This window comes from Gekko japonicus, unplaced genomic scaffold (genome assembly GCF_001447785.1).
Source record: "Gekko japonicus isolate JY-2015 unplaced genomic scaffold, Gekko_japonicus_V1.1 scaffold1, whole genome shotgun sequence".
Taxonomy (NCBI): Eukaryota; Metazoa; Chordata; class Lepidosauria; order Squamata; family Gekkonidae; genus Gekko; species Gekko japonicus.
This window is the reverse complement of record NW_015164181.1, coordinates 938333-955985: the sequence shown is the minus strand read 5'-3', so window position 1 is coordinate 955985 and position 17653 is coordinate 938333. Positions and strand designations below refer to the sequence as shown.

The 17653-nt window shown below is 44.0% G+C and overlaps 1 protein-coding gene across 1 annotated transcript in view; it reads right to left on the bottom strand.

Moving 5' to 3' along the window:
- The window catches only part of CAMKK1 (calcium/calmodulin-dependent protein kinase kinase 1, alpha), a 103280-nt gene that overhangs the window by 49996 nt on the left and 35631 nt on the right, over window positions 1–17653 (bottom strand). Inside the window, exons 4-7 of the mRNA XM_015407976.1 lie at window positions 14189–14240; window positions 9912–10045; window positions 8374–8410; window positions 1837–1858 (exon numbers count right to left, since the gene is read on the bottom strand). Coding sequence (XP_015263462.1) covers window positions 1837–1858; window positions 8374–8410; window positions 9912–10045; window positions 14189–14240 — 245 coding nt within the window. The remainder of the gene's footprint in view (window positions 1–1836; window positions 1859–8373; window positions 8411–9911; window positions 10046–14188; window positions 14241–17653) is intronic.

Here is a 17653-nt window from a genome sequence, read left to right as displayed (position 1 = left end):
ACATTTCGGGGGGGATCGCGGGGGATCGCAGTTCCCCCAGGTGAGGTATGGGGAGGCGGGGCACATGACGAAGCCCCACCCCCTGCTTCCAGCCACCCCGCTTCCGGCCCTCATTCAGCCAGGAGGAGGCAGGAGAAGAGGGAGGGTAAGTTGCTTCCTCCCTGCCTCTCCCCACCCCTGCCTGCCTGGGGCCAAGGAGGGCCTTCGCGGGGCTTCCTTGCACTCCCGCCGGACACACTTCCGGTGATGTCAGGGGGTGTGGCATATGCTAATGAGTTATGCTAATGAGTTCCCCTAGCTCTTTTTTTACGAAACGACCCCTGGGCCACCCCTTGCTTCAACCCAGCAGGTATGGTTGTTGGCGTGGTGGCAGTGATTCTGGGGACCCATCCTGGACTTTTGCCGAGGGCCCCGGAATCTCTGCCCCGTCATGACCCTCCGCAGATCCCAAGGTATTGTTTTCTATACTTCCTGTCCCCCTGCCTTTCTCTCCAATGGGGACCCAAAGCATCTTGAATTGTCCTCCTCTCCCCCACTAGAAATCCACAACTACATTTGTGGATGAAGAGAAGGGGAAGCCAGCAGCGTCAAAGGCAGGTTTCTTAGAAAGCTGGTCTCCAGATTTGATGGATGGGTTGCAAATGTAATTGTTGTTCCTTGGGAGAAATGACTTTCACATATAAGAAACTAGTTTTTTTTCTTCCTGATTGAAATCGATTTCCTGCAGCTCGCTGCACAGTAAAATGACCTTATTTGACAAATGGTACATTTATTTCTGGGTATTGTGATTTCTATAGATGTTACATAGAAGAAGAGGAGGAGGAGGAGGAGATTGGATTTATACCCCATCCTTCACTACCCAAAGGAGTCTCAGAGTGGCTTACAATCTCGTTTCCCTTCCCTTCCCCACAACAGACACCCTGTGAGGTAGGTGGGGCTGAGAGAGCTCTCTCGAGAACTGCTCTTTCAAGAACAGCTCTGACAGAACTACGACTTGCCCAGGGTCATCTAGCAGTTGCATGTGGAGGAGTGGGGAATCAAACCCTGTTATCCCAGATTAGAGTGTGCTCTTAATCACTACACCAAACTGGCTCTCTTGTATATATCTGCAACATTTTTGTCCTTCTCTCACTTTGAGGACCTTAGGGTGTATGTCATTCTCTCCTTCTTTGCTTTATCCTCACAACAGGCCTGCATGATAGGTTAGGTTGAGAAGAGAATGACTGGCCCAATGTCATCTACTGCTCTGTTTGGCTGAATGGGGATTTCAGTCTTTGGTCTCCCAAGTCCTTTCCTGGCACTGAACACTACAGAAAAGGCAGAGCTTGAGTGGTACCCTATTTTCATACTATGAGGGCTAGAAACTCATTTTTTTCTTTTTTAAAAAGCCAAGATTCTAAAGCGCTTTGTTTAGCATTAAATTTTGTTACTTGTTCTGGCCTCTTCTAGAATCGTAACATACAGAGTTGCTGCTGTTAGCCATTCAATCGTGTTAGACTCTTGGTGATTCTATGGGCTAGCTCTCTCCCCATTGATCCAGGTTTGGGACCGGCATGCACACAGGTGTACATCAGTGTTCCCTCTGAGCTGAGTTAGTGTGAGCTAGCTCACAGTTTTTTAGCCTCCGGCTCACACATTTTTGTCTCAGCTCAGGGAGGATGGCTCCAGAACACACTAATTTATGCAGTAGCCAAATCACCTACTCACAACTTTAATGCCGGTAGCTCACAAAGTAGAATTTTTGCTCACAGGACTCTACAGCTTAGAGGGAACATTAGTGTACATGACTCCATTAACGTACAGAGAGCTCTAAGTAAAATCAACAACAACACTTACCCCTTTCGGAGGAGGTCAAATACTGGAGGAAAGAATAAAGAAAAGAAAATTAGGGATAGAGGCCAAGTAAAGACTGATTCAATTGAAATAATTTGTAAATTACCAAACTGAAATATGAGTGGCCTTTCTGAAACCCTGAAGGAAGTATAAAATAGCTCACCGTTTAATCAGCAAAAGTTGGTGGTCACGGACAGAAGCAAAAGCTGCCTTTCATATTTGGGCTCCATACAGACATTGCAATAAACCTTGGTTTACAAACCAGTTTGATCAAATCCCGGTTATTTATTTATTTATTTTATTGTATTGTATTTATACCCCACCCTCCCCGCGAATTGATATCCAAAAGTAGGCAGACTGACAGACTGGAAGTTGTTAGCTGGCAGCAGACCAGGATTTCACACATGCATTTGCAGCTGGTTTGTTAACCCTACTTTGTGTCAAGCTGAGTTTCAGTTTCTTTGCATTTCACTTCACTGCTTGCCTTAATATAGGGGGGAGGGAATTCCTGAGGGGAGTGTATGGGATGTTGAGTGTGAATGCTTGTAGTAGCCATAATAACCATTTTCCTTAAGCCCTAGGGGGCTGGATAATGACATATGCATGAGATGTGGGGTGTTAATTGCTTTACCTATAACTGGGGATTTTTCACGCATTTTCTCAGTTCTGACAAAGCGCTTGTTTCCAAAAATAAGCATATCTCAATGAACTATCATTGCTTAAGTGTGTTGTGGAGAGTGCCTTTACTGGGAGACCTGACACTTTGCAGCAATTGTGGGGGGTTTTGTGATGACTGAATTCACAAACCATAGATTTTTGAACAGCACCGTTCCCTGCCCCAAGAGATGGCTGTATAAGAAGGATGTACTCTTTGCTGGGAAGCAGGACAGAGGCAAGAAGCAGTCAAACGGAGGTTTATGCACAAATCAGGATTTATTACTGTGTCCAGCAGGGTAACCACAGTTCATTGCACAAACCACAGTTTAAAACAGACCATGATTTATCATGGTGTCTGAATGCAACCTAGTTGGTTATAATTCCAGGTGGGCAGCCAGGTTAATCTATAGCAGCCAAACAGAAAGGAGACCAGCAACACCATGATACTGAACACAAATTTATTCCAGCATAAAGTTTCGTGAGTCAGGGTTCATCAGGTACATGAAGGGCACAACCACTATGTTGACACATTTATAGGGTTTCCAGGTCCCCGGGGGGGGGTTGCCCGCTCAATGGGCCCCTTACCTGCTGGCCCAGATCCGGCCACAGGGGGAACGCACCCCCAGAGTGCCGGGATTGATAGTGGTCCCACCCCCAACATGCCCGACGCGATGACATCATTTCCACCGACGATGTCCCAGAGAGGGGCCGGGACTCCCCCACTGCAACAAAGGTAAGACCCGGCAACCCTACACATTTATATTATGTGTTGTCTGCCCCTGTAATCTCTTATATCTTGGGGCAACTACACATCCTTTGAGAAGCAGACTCTCTGAATGACTTAGTAGCACATTTTGTTGATAGGCATTATCAACCCACTAGTTTTAAATTTTTGGTTAGTGATAATCCGGTCCCTGTCAGTCTCAAAACACAGATAAGTTATTGTTACAGACTGAGGCCTTTTGGAATTTTACCTCGAACTCACTGTCTCCAGATGGCCTTAGTGATCACTTAGATTTATCTCTTTTTGTATAATTTGGGACATTGTACTTCATTTTGGTTCTGCCTCATATCAATCTATGTCAATAGGATATGTTATTTCTGTATGTTCTGCTGGTCCTTTAAGGATGGGCACCCAACCTGTATATAAATTTGGCTGATGCAACGGCTCTTATTTCGGCCTCATTGTTCAGGGGCGAATATGCAAATTTGAATTTGTGGCTTTTTGGACTCATATGTGAGTTTGTGAAGTTTTTCTGGTATGTTTTTTCATATATTTCTCTCACTTGTTTTATATATATTCCCACTAACTGGTCTGTATTATACTATTTATTACAGATTTGTGTGTATGCAAAGGAATTCCTTCTATAATGGCTGACAGAAACAGTAAGTTCCATAATTCTTTTGGCAGAATGTGTTAACATGTATATAGCACTTTGGTTGTGGTTGTTGGTTTTCTGTTTCTTACAGATTAACAAGCCCACACACTAGATACAGCAAAGCAGTTCTGAAGAAGAAGATACTGAAATGGGACAATCAGCTGGCAAACCGTCAAACTGTTCATACATTAACTGTTTTGGACTGTTTCATTCTTTATGCTGTCTGACCTCTTGTACTGTGTAAACCTTGACCTATTTGGACTGCTTCACTGTTTACACCTTCTGTTTTGGGACTTTTCACAGAAGTTATCTTTTATTTACAAACTGACTATCTTTGGATTTTTTTGTAGTAACCTTTATTAATACATATGGCTTTGTGCCTTCTTGTAATTTTTTTAAATAACATATTTTTATTTTGTAAAACAACAGTGAACATACAAACATTTAACACTTAAATACCATAGAACAAGGCTTAGCTATAAAGTAACAGAAAATACTTATTTGGTTACATGCGATGAAATACTTCATAGTACTTTGAAGGAACAGTGAATTTGGAAGGCTCAGTATTAAACACGAACTCTAGAAAAGGAAACCATTTCAGGTGGATATTCGATTTCTTATGAGGAACATTGACTGAGGATATTACATCAGATATTTTATCCATGATATAGTAGTCCCATATTTTCAAACACCATGAGGATAGCAGCAGTTTGTTAGGGGACTTCCAACTACCAGCTATGACCACTTTAGCAGCTGTTAGCAAAACCGAGATGAGTTCCTGTCTGAGTTTAGGGATAAGGGGATCATTCCAAAGGTCTAACAGTATAAGATCAGGTTGCAATGGTATCAAATAGCCTATATGGCCAGGGACCGGCCTACCTAAGGGACCGCCTTTCCCCGCATGTTCCCCCAAGGGCCCTACGGTCGGGGAGCCAAAATCTCCTGGATGTTCCAGGCCCCAAGACCATAAAACTTGCGATGACCAGGGCTAGGGCGTTTTCGGTGGCGGCTCCTTACCTGGTGGAATGAGCTCCCAGAGGAGATCCGGGCCCTGCGGGACCTTGTACAATTCCGCAGGGCCTGTAAGACGGAGCTCTTCCACCAGGCTTTCGAGTAGGAGCCGCCACCACCACTGTTCCATCAACGCACTATAATCTCCGCACACTACCACCGCTGGTGCGGGTACCATTGGAGGGAGCGGGACGTTCCTAGGAGACGACAGGGCAGTGGGGAGATGCACTGCTGTTGTTGTGTAGCTATACCATCAAGAACACCATCTTGGTTTTACGATTTGGAAGTGAGTAGTGGAGCACCGAAAATGTCTTTTTATGAATCCTATTTAAGTGTTTATCTTGTATTTTTAGTATTCTATACTGTTTTATTGTTATAATCTGGCGTTATGCCTCTGTTAGCCGCTCTGAGCCTTCGGGGAGGGGGGAATATAAATCTAAATAAATAAATAATTTTTTTGACAAGATTACCTTGGACCAGAACTGCTGAACATGAATGCACGACCACCAGCAATGATAGAATGTACCTTGTTGACCACAAGAGCGCCAGCAAAGTGGGGAGTTTGAATTGGACATTTTGTGAAATTTCGTAGGGGTGAGGTACCATCTGGTGAGAATTTTATAACTTTGAAGATGAATATTTAAAGACTGGGAGTGTAGTGATGGTGAGGACCAGATCTTATCCCAGTCTGATGATGCGAGAGTGGGCTTCTTGTAACCTCTGGTACTGTCTGCCTCTTCTTTTCCCGTTTTCAGAGGGGTCTCCCCCTTCCTCTTTACTTTACATCGATATTCACAACAGAATGTCTCAAAGAGAGGTGAAATAAAAGAGGCAGTGAATTTTTTTTTTTAAAGTCTCTCTTTGTAACATCTCCCTCAAACCCTGCATTTTGATTGTGAACATAAATGCACCGACTTCATGGATGTACATTCAAATGCATCTGATGAAGTGAGTTCTGACTCACAAAAGTTTAGGCTGGGATGAATTCTGTAAGACTCCAGGGCGCCACTGTACTCCTGATTTATTGGGTTATAGCAGAACCAAAACACTTAAAAAAAAACAAAAAACACCAGTACATGCCTTAAACACAAAGCAAATTGTTCTCTGCCAGTTAATCAAGGCAAGCTGATTAATCTACGAATTAAAGTCTGCAGCCTGAAGTGAGGTGGGGGAATCAGGGAGAATGCTAGAGAAAGATTTGAGACAACGTATAATAGACTTGTATTAAAAGTGAGCATCAGGGCCAATGAAATCAATCTACATAGAGTATTTCATTTAGAATGGGTCTTTCCGTACCTAATGAGGCGGCAAACAAGGGCTCTCTGTTTCAGACAGGCAAGTCCAGCTCTCCCTTGAGCTTACCTGTATGAGACACACCTTTTTTTAAAAAAAGAAAGTCTTATTCCTACATCACATTTTTAGTATGAGCTTATCCTAACTGTACACCTGAAAGAATAACATGCCAAGAGGCCCCAATAATGCAGAACAAAGCTGCTATTGGTTGGATACAGCTGCAAAAAGATTCTGGTCTTTGGAAGGAAATTCCAAATTCTGCACACACAAATTCTACTTTCCGAATGCATTATGTATAGAGACCAGTGTTCCCTCTAAGCTGAGTTAGTGTGAGCTAGCTCACAGTTTTTTAGCCTCCGGCTCACACATTTTTGTCTTCGTTCAGGCAGAATGGCTCCAGAGCAGACTAATTGATGCAGCAGCCAAATGGCTCACTCACAACTTTAATGCCAGTAGCTCACAAAGAAGAATTCTTGCTCACAAGACTCCACAGCTTAGAGGGAACATTGATAGAGACATGTGTCTTTAATGTATTTCCATTACTGGCTGCAAATGGAAAATTAAGGGTTGGTTGGGGGGGTGTTTTCTGTTTTGTTTTTAGGGGACAACAGTGGGAGTCAAACGGATGTGTGGGAAACCATGACAGAGACTGCCAGCAAACATCTAAATAACCTCAGGGTCAAACAAGAAGAGATGCCAGAAATTGGGATGGACCTCCCATCTCTTTCATCTTCTTGAAATAAGCAGTCATTGGGGAGCCTAAATTAGATCAGAACTGTGGTGCTGGGGGAGATTTCCCACACCCTTTTCCTGGTGGAAATTGCCCTCCCAGAACTGCTGTTTATGTTCCCATAGAGCATGCACGGTTAAACTCCCAAAGATAACGGCCACACAATATACTTATCCTTAAAAAAAAAAAAGTACTCAGGTCCTAACTATAGAGAATCCTTAATGCTCCTTGAGAATATCAAGATACCCTTGGATAGAGAAAACTGAACAGGACTTCTTCCTCATTTTAGCAGTCAACACTGTCACTCTAAGGGGGTCTACGCAGAATTTTACTCAGGTCTATTCAGTGAGCTTTATCCTCAGGAAAGTATTATCAGGATTGCACTGTAATCTTCCTACTGGATGGGAGGGATGGAAATGCAAAGATGGTTCACTACTAAAACAGATATATGTGTTGAAAAACAACAGAGGAAGCCAAGAGCTTTACAATCCCTTTATGGGTCCTTAAGGCACCTGTAAGAATTGACAACAGGTTTTTGTGTGTTCGCTTTTCTAGCTGTATCTGAAGACGTGATCAGTGACTTATGAAACCTCATACCCTGCCACAAATTTTGTTAGCCTTTAAGGTGCTACTGGACTCTTGCTCTTTCCTAGTGCTACAGACAGACTAACACAGCATTGGTTACCCATCTTGATCTATCACCTTTCAGACAGTTAGTGTAACCCACAACCAGAATCCCAGCTTCTTTTCTTTAAAAAGAAAAATCAAGTTCCTAATATTCATAATTATAGGGAACTTTGCAAATGTGCCCTTTGCTCTCCGCATATCTGCTCCCTCCTCCTTCTCTTCCAAACATTTCCAAATGACTTGAAATTTTGGGTCAACGAAGGAGAAAGAATGGTACAATCCATACACTTTAAAGTGGTGCAAAGTGTTCCAATGGCAAGATTCAAGATGTGGATTTTTGTGCTTTTTAGAGCAGGGGTATCAAACATAAGGCCCGGGGGCCAGAACCGGCCCGTCCAGGGCTCTTATGTGGCCTGCGAGCAACTAGTGCAAGGGAAGGAACAGGAGACTGTTCAGGCAGGGGGCGAGGAGTGGGCAGAGCCACTCCGATTGTGGCTTCACCATGGCGGAACAACTTCATCTGCAGCAGTCAAGCAGCGTGGGTGTGTCTGCCCAGTGCTGCACCGCTGGCTCTCCAGTTTGCCCATACAGGTTTTCCTTGCAGTGAGCATACACTAACTCGGAGCCTACCAGCTGCTGTCCTTTATACAGTTTCTATCACCGGTACCTGGCATTACATTTTATGGCACACATGGCCCGGCCCGACAAAGTGACATTTATGTCAGATCCGGCCCTCGTAACAAACAAGTTCGACACCTTTGTTTTAGAGCATAACAGCGGCAGCTTCATGCACAAAGATTCGACACGAAATATTCACATTTCGCAGCACAGAAGATAACCTACCCATGTACAGATTGTCTTCCGCGGGATCGTCCAGCACCTGCAAAGAAACAGAGGTTTATTCTAAGTGACGGATGCCTCTTCGCCTGCATTTCATTTCCCCTGGGGCGGAGTGCAAGGCATCTGAATCACAGATCACATTATAAACCTAAATGAGCTTTGTATCATTTTAACTGCCTTGGGTTGCTTCCAAATTGAGCTTTTGTTCCAGTTTGGTCTTCAGGCTGGAGTGGTTTTTGTTTGTTTGTTTTTTAAGCATCCACATGATACATTCCCTAATCATGCTACCCAGGTTTTCCCCAGCGTTGCTTCATTTTTCACTCAAACATGGTTTGACAGCAATCTTTTAGGGACAATCACAGTAAAAGTGTGTTACCACAACACATGAATGGAAAGGGCCTTGCGAGACGTGTTACAGTGTCACAGGGCCTGTAAAGCGGAGGGGTTCCACCAGGCCTTTGGTTGAGGCAGTGGGCATCTACCAGCTGGCCTCCCTATGGCTGCCGCATAAGATCATTCTGGCTTGGTGTGGGTCCATTCATCTCCCAGCTGTAGAAACTGGAATTCAATGTATTGCATTGCCCTTTTAAAATGTTTTAAATTGGTTTTATTGTATTACTTGATTGCTGTAAGCCACCCTGAGCCCATTCGTGGGAATGGCAGGATATAAATTGAAATAATAAATAGATAAATAAATTAATTAATAAATAAAGGTGCACATTTTTGTAAGTCCCTCCCACATTGCTGCCATGTCCCATGGCCACCATTTCCCCCTCCCAACAGCTTTTTTGAGCTTTTTTAAAAAAATCAATACTATACTAAAGGTAAAGGTTTCCTTTGCTCGAAAGCCAGTCCAAGCCAACTTTAGGGATGTGGTGCTCATCTCTGTTTCCAAGCCGAAGAGCCAGCACTGTCCAAAGACGTTTCCATGGTCATTTGGCCGGCATGACTAGACACCGAGGTGCACAGAATGCTGTTACCTTCCCCACTGAAGTGGTACCTATTTATGTACTTGCAATTTCTTGCTTTTGAACTGCTAGGTTGGCAGAAGCTGGGACCAGAGACGGGAACTCACTCCGTCACCCGGCACTCGTGTCTCGAACGGCTGAATTACCGACCTTCTGGTCTGCAGTTCAGCGTACTATACTACTATAGCAATAAGTCAGTAACCAGTTTCAGTAATTGATGCACTCTTGAATCTTAATGCTTCAATATGTCAATTACCATATTTTTAAAGAATAAAAGGCCTCAAAAAGTTCTCCAGAGGCATGGGGTGGGGGGTGGGGATAGACAATGGACATTGGCCCACCCTCTTTCCACAAAATGACAGCACTGCAAGGGGATCCAACTGGTGAGTTAATACTGGTTACCAAAGAAGGGTCAGAGCCAAGCAGCCCTTAGGGATCTGGAAGAGTTGCTGAGGCTTGACTGCCAACAGCCCTCTAGGAAATCTCCCTGTAAGTTAAACGGCCAATCCGCTGCAGTTTTTTCCACTAGTTGTGAACAATATAACCCCCCCACACACACACAAGTAAACAGACCTCAATAAGTTTGACAATGTTGATATGGTCCAGTTTCTTTAAGATGGCTATTTCCTGATAAATCCGATCAAGAGGGGCCATCGGTTTTGCTTGCCCACCAGCAGCAGCTTTTGAACCCCGAGGAGGTGGTCGACCTTCAACAAGGAAAGAAGACTGTAAGAGCCAATCCACGTGTTACACCAGTTGGGTTGCCAGCATTTTGAACCCTGAGATTCATGAGGCGGAGCCTGGTGATGTCATGGGGCTGGGGCTTGTGTTGTCATGGGGCTGGGAATGTCATTTGGAACAGCAGTACTAACAGCAGTACTTTTACACACAGCTAAGAACTGTATCACATGGTATTTGTGAATATATGACGTCAGAATCACATGGCTTTGAAACAACAGACTATTCACCACACACACACAAAATAAAACGAAAGTGTAAATTACCTGTGCAGTAAATGTAAAATGTGGGTTATTAATGCCAAATTATTGCTTTCCAACTCTGATTTACATATGCAGCGACCACAAACAGATACGCACAGAAATCTGAGATGAAGCCATTGTGTGTGCAGGTTAGCTAATGTCCTAGAGAATCAGCCTGTGACGACCTCTTATTTGGGGAGGTCTAGTTTTACTTTAAAATGTTCTTTCAGTTTTACTCTGTAGGGTAATCTGGCTGCCACCAGGAAAATTTAGGCTTTCCAAACCTTTTTCTATAATATTTCTCACAGGGTAGGTATAGCGAGGGTCTGGGCTTTCATGAAGGTCTATGTGGTCTGAGGAAGGATTCTTTACTGAGCTGGTATACTTGAAGAATTTAGGATTTATTTAACGAAAGTATAAACACGAGGGTAAACAATGTAAACAGTACTGGGAATGATTTGAACAATGGCTTAGTGTCTCTCACAAGCTTCTCTCTACTGACAGGGATTTTTCATAGGCAACTTTGTAACACTTTTCACTGTACTTTTTTCCTAGACTCTCAGCTTTCAATTGTAACTCTTATAACACAGAACTAAATGTCACTCTTTTCACACACAGGGATGAGTCTCCTTCAACTCAGAGACAGAACTTAACTCCTCTTCTGCTTCTCTCACAGAAATCCGAACAAAACTGCTTAACTGAACATCAACTGTCTTTCTCCACTGTCAAAACTCTGTCACTCCAGATAGACATTCCAATCATCCACACAGCATCCATTCCAAAACCCTTCCCCCTCTCTGTCACTCACCAATCATATCACTTGTCTGAGTCCAGCATTCTAGATTATCATCACACAGCCATGCAAACCAAACTTTTAAAGCCACACACACACAGATAAACATGAAATCGCCACACAGCCCCAAAATCTGAGTCTCCAGACCAAATCCTAAGACCTGGCAACCCTATTTATTGAGGTTACTTCTTTTAACCACAGAACTATCCACACAATAAATTTACCCCCCCAAAAAAACCCAACAACAACAACAACAAAGACTTTTCTCCGATGGATTCAGTTTGGCAAAGCATTATAAATCACATGGAACAGACATTAGAATTCTAATGGTGTATGTGTATATGTTTCTTCTTTGAGAAAACATAATACACTAGCTTGCCTCAAAAAATAATGTAATCGATAATGAAATATGTGAACCTGGTCAACAGGCATCATAGAGGTGTGTTCATCAGGGAACTGCAGTTGGTTGCAATTCCCTGTGAAGTGCACAATGCAATGTGGAGCGCAAAACTGTCCCAAAGATAAGGCGGGAATCAGCTTAGGGTACTAAAACCACCACAGCAGCAGAGAAAACACTGAAGACACAATGGCAGCCCATCAGGACAGATCAAGTCATTTCCCTACCCCACAAAAACTATCCCTTTCAGGGAGGAACTACACGTTGTCGGAGGTTGGAAATGGTCTCTATGTGTCAAATTTTGCCCTCTCTAATGGATGTTTATCCCATGATAAGCTCGGGTTGCCATCTTTCAGGTGGTGTGACCAATTGAGAAAACTCCGAAAGTGGGCTGCCTGCCAAAGACTCCCACACAATATGAAAGTTATACCAGTAAAAATTGACAACCGAAACTTCTATTGAAAATAATACAACTCCTCACCATTGATGTTATTTTTCCTCATGGTGATCGTTATGTCTTCATGTAATTACTCTGTATGGTTATCAATAGCGCTTAGTTAAGGTTATTGTTCCCCTGTTTATAGGATATTTATAGGATGTTCTAGCTATTTCTTTAACTGACTGTTTAACTACATCCTATTGGATTAGTTGGCAACTGGAATCTTGTGATTTTGTGAATCTATTAGTATTGATGTTATAATTGACTAAAGTGTTGTATTATTTTCAATAGAAGTTTCAGTTGGTAGTTTTTACTGGTATAACTTTCGTATTGTGTGGGAGTCTTTGGCAGGCAGCCCACTTTCAGAGTTGTCTTAATTGGTCACAGCAGCTCTTTGACTGTCCATTGTTGTTTTTACAATCTTTCAGGTGGTGGCTGGAGATCTTATTTTATTTATTTATTTATTTATTTTTGAATTTATATCCCGCCCTATCCCTATTGCAACTGATCTCCAGGTGACAGAGATCCCCAAAATCTCCAGGTATTTCCCAACCCAGAGCTGGCAAACCAGGGCTCTTTTTGTAGAAAAAGCCCAGCAGGAAGGCCACACCCAACAACAGGAACTCATTAGCATATTGGGCCACACCCCTGACAGCATAGCTCATTAGCACATTAGACCGCACCCCCATGTTATCAGAAGTGTGGTTATCTAGCCACACCCACCTTTTGCTTGTTATTCTGTTTACCTTGTTTGTTGTCAAAACCCAGGGCTTTTTTGTAGCAGGAACTCCTTTGCATGTTAGGCCACACACCCCTAATGTAGCCAATCCTAATGAGTTTCTGCTGTTGGGTGTGGCCTATTATGCTAATGAGTTCCTGCTGGGCATGGCCAACTTGGGAGCCAGCCGGAACTCTGTTCCTGTGCGTTTCTGCCAAAAAATAGCCCTGTAAGTACCAGCTGGGAGGCAGTGGGGTGGGCATGACTGAGATTGTGAAAATGTCGGGAAAATGTCTATATGCATAGCCAACCCAGTACATTATCTCCCACCAGCTATTGTGTGTGCGTCTAAAGTGCCATCATTAAGTGACAGCCATCTTACGGCAACCCTGTAGGTTTTTCAAGGTGAGAGACTAACAGAGGAGGCTGGCCATTGCCTGCCTCTGCGTAGCAACCCTAGAATTTCTTGGTGGCCTTCCATCCATATTCTAACCACGGCCGACCCTGCTTAGCTTCCCAGATCTGAGGAGATGGGGTTACAGTTTTTCAAAACACACAAATTTCCCATCATCACATCCAGCTTGGTCCTTAGTCCCCATGCAAACAGAAAATGTGTCTAAGTATGTGAAGTGGAGGCAAACACATCTTCTCCTTCTGTTTACCCTCCCCTTCATCTTGGGTAGAAGAAGGCAATCAAGATGATGAAGGAGTTGGAGTATCTTTCCGATGAGGAAAGGCCAAACAGATGGCAACATTTCAGTTTAGAAAAAAAGGAAACTGAATGGGGGGACACGGTAAAGATTTATTAAATTCTATATGGGGTGGAGAAAGTGAAAAGAGGAAGCTTTTTCTCCCTTCCATAACACTAGAACTCAGGGCACTCCACGGAGATGATGAGCAATAGATTCAGGACAGACAAAGGAAGTACTTCTTTACTCAGCAAGCAATTAAATGATGTGATTCACTGTCAGTGGTTATATTGGTAGCTATGAACGTAGGAGGCTTTAAAAGAGGGATGAACAGATTCATGGAGAAGAGGTCCACCAATGGCTCCTAGCCATGGCAACTAAAGGGAACCTCCATATCTAGAGGCACTCAACCTTTAAATACTAGGCACCATGATTCAACATCATGGGAAGACCTTGGCCTCTGTGCTGTTTATTGGTCCTCTTTAGAGCAACTGGGTGAAATGAGATTCTGAACTACATGGCGTGCTGGTTGATCCAACAATATTTTTCATTTTTGTCTTCTTCCCCTCCCTCTATTACTTTCCTGGAGTTACGCTTTATGATGCAAGCTCTTTAAGGCAGGGCCCTACCCACGTACCATGCAAAGTGTCATGATCACTGATCACTGGGCAATTGCAGCAAAAGAGCTTCTCTCACCATTCCCAATGAATTATGTCGCCTCAGAAGTGGGTTCCGAGTCTACCATTGCCTCAGGGCAGAAATTTCCACAGAGCGCTGCCTAAATAAATCAGGGCCTCCCGTGAAACCAAACTCTTAAATGCAAAAGATACCTACGTGGAAATCCATATTGCTTCAATAACTTCTTTTTGGAGAGGACTTTCATAGCCTGAAGGGGGGAAAAAAAGGGAAAGGGTGGGATGAGAAGTGTTTTAAAAGCTAGATAAGCCTCACATTGCAAGTTGCTTCTTGAGTTTATGACCACCCCTTTGATTCACCACCATCATCAGCGACCTTTATTGGAATCGCAACAAAACATACATCATCAAGGGATAAAAGTACAACTTTCATTGCTGGAGTTGAAATTCCTCTCCTCTTAATAGCACAACATAGAAATTTAGCCACAAATCAGTGATCTCAGAGTTATGGGAAGATAGTAGAAAAACCATCTTGCAAACATCAGATCGACCCTCGCGAATTTGTAGCAGAGGTTCTAGAAATATGGCATGCAGGGCTAGTTTGGGGCAGGGACGCACAGGAACGGAGTTCCGGCTGGCTCCCAAGTTGGTCACAACCAGCAGGAACTCATTAGCATAACAGGCCACACCCAACAGCAGAAACTCATTCGGATTGGCTACATTAGGGGTGTGTGGCCTAACATGCAAAGGAGTTCCTGCTACAAAAAAGCCCTGGGTTTTGACAACAAACAAGGTAAACAGAATAAGAAGCAAAAGGTGGGTGTGGCTGGATAACCACACTTCTGGTAAGATGGGGGTGTGGCCTAATGTGCTAATGAGCTGTGCCGTCAGGGGTGTGGCCTAATATGCTAATGAATTTCTGCTGTTGGGTGTGGCCTATTATGCTAATGAGTTCCTGCTGGGCTTTTTCTACAAAAAGAGCCCTGAGCATGAATATCACAGTAAAATATACAATGCAGGAGAACATGTTCAGTACTTTCTATCTCCCCCAGACTGCAAGAACAAAGCCTAGAGGAGTATGGAATTTTTTTAAACCTCCCAAACCCCTTTGATTGATTTTTGGTCCTGCACAGGCTATAAATCAAAAGAAGGAGAAGGAGAAGAAGAGTTGGTTTTTATACCCAGCTTTTTTCTACCCTAAGGAGTCTCAAAGTGGCCTGCAATCGCCTTCCCTTCCTCTCCCCATAACACGCATCTTGTGAGGTAGGTGGGGCTGAGAGAGTTCTGAGAAAACTGTGACTGGCCCAAGATCGCCCAGCAGGCTTCACGTGGAGGAGTGGGGAATCAAGCCTGATTCTCCAGATTAGAGTCTGCTGAACTTAACCACTACAGTATGCTGGCTCCCTGTTCATATGTTAAAGTGAATACATGTACAACTTGCATGTTTGTAAGGAAGAGCCAATGAACATTCACTTTACAAATGAAACCAAGGACCAGTACCTGGGTAAATGCAGAGTCTCAACCACATGTTCAGCTACACATACACTGAATGTAACATGAGAATTACTCAATGCACATATGACGAAAAATCAAGTCTATGCCATTCCCAGATTGTAGGTGCGTTCATTGTACCTTGTGAGCACAGCAACTGGGGGGGAGGGGTGTTTAAAAAAGAGCCTCTAGAGCTGTTTAGCCCCTTGTGCTGCAGCAAACACAGAGACAAGCAGGGCCGGCTCACCCGCTAGGCGAACTAGGCAGCCAGCTGGGAGGTTTCTAGGCCCCACCGGGAGGTTGGCATCTGCACCTCGCCTAGGACGCAGAAACACCTCGGGCCGGTGCAGACAAGGGTGCATCTGCGCAGCAGCTTCCCCAAAACTTTCCTTGCCTCTAGCTCTCCATGGTCACCACTACACCCCTGCTCATGCCATGGAGTCTTTACTGAAGCAAAAAGGGAGAAAATATTTATGTAACCATATGTCCCACAGGACTGTCTCAAGGTATTCGGGAACTGGTGTTGTTTGTGCTAAAACATGCACTGTTTTGAGCCAAGGTAAACCCAATGTCTGGCAATGTTAGCGGCAGCCATTTTGATTGTACGCAAGGCAGAAAAGTAACGGGGCAGTAGCGCCTGATGCTAATGAGCTGTGCTGTAGGGGTGTGGCCTAATATGCTAATGAGTTCCTGTTGTTGGGTGTGGCCTATTATGCTAATGAGTTCCTGCTGGGCTTTTTCTACAGAAAGAGCCCTACCACTACACTACACTGGTAGTAGATGATATGTAAGATATGGGAAGGGAAGCGGTAAATGTTTTCTTTCCTTTTTAAAAATTCCTCTCAGAGGCTATTCATGTGTCACATATGACTGGAGTGTCGTGTGCTACTGAATTCCCTCTTCTGTGTGTTGCCTATAGCCATCTTTGTGGATCAATGGCTACTAGGCCACAGTGACTGAGGGGAACCTCCATGTTCAGGGGCACTAATCCTCTGAAATCCCAGAGTCAGGAGGCTACATCAGGGGAACGCCTCAGCCTTTGTGCCCGTTACCGGCCATCCAGAGGAACTGGTTGGCCCCTGTGTGAGACAGGATGCTGGACGAGATGGACCACTGGTCTGATCTAGCACGGCTCTTCTTATGTTCTTATGTTTTTATGATTTATTTGCAAGGGTGGCAATGCCAGTCAGTTCCCTGTTTGAGCCCAAGGCATCAGACACAGGAGTAATATTTCCTTCTATGATGGGAGATTGTTTTTCTACAGGAAGACAAAAAGAACATGAGGGGAAACCAGTCTATTGTCTAGGAGAGGGGGGATTGTTCCCAATTGCTAGGATTAGACTGACCTTGGGTAATTGGTGAGGCCACACAATTGTATGAAACATTTCCCTGCCTCCCTGACAGCTCTCGTCAAGGTGTATTGTTATTACACGATTCCGCAAAGCAGCAATAAGGAAAATATGGGATTTATCTCGGCTTCAGAAGCCGCCTGCCAATCAAGGAAGTGCGGGGGAAGCTAACCGACCATTAGCTAATTATGCTATTTGGAGCCATTCCTCTCAAGGTTCCATTATTTCTTCATTTTCTTTTCCATTCTTGAAATAAGGATCGTTTAATTCCACACGAATCGAGAAAGACCTCTCGGTCTGCTGGGTTGAAGGTCCTCAGCAACTTGGCTCAGAAAGAACAGCAACAGGTTTTTTAAAACAGGAAGGGGCCCATTGGCAGAGGCAGTGTTCAGGGGCGTGTACGGCCACTGACTCCTTATCCACACCTGTTACTGCACAGCCAGGGGTTATTTCATAGAAAAAAGGTGCAGGAGTTCATTAGCATAACTCATTAGCATAACCTATTTGCATATGCCACACCCCCTGACCAATGTTTCCTTTAAGCTATGGAGTCTTGTGAGCAAAAATTCTACTTTGTGAGCTACGGGCCTTAAAGTTGTGAGCGAACGATTTGGTGACTGCATAAATCAGTTTGCTCTGGAGCCGTCCTTCCTGAGCTAAGACAAAAATCTGTGAGCTGGAGGCTAAAAAACTGTGAGCTAGCTCACACTAACTCAGCTTAGAGGGAACACTGCCCCTGACATCACCAGAAGTGTGTCAGAAGGCAACACCCACCGCTCAAGCTCCACTGGACTGTTTTAGATTGCTAGCTATTGGGGGGGGGG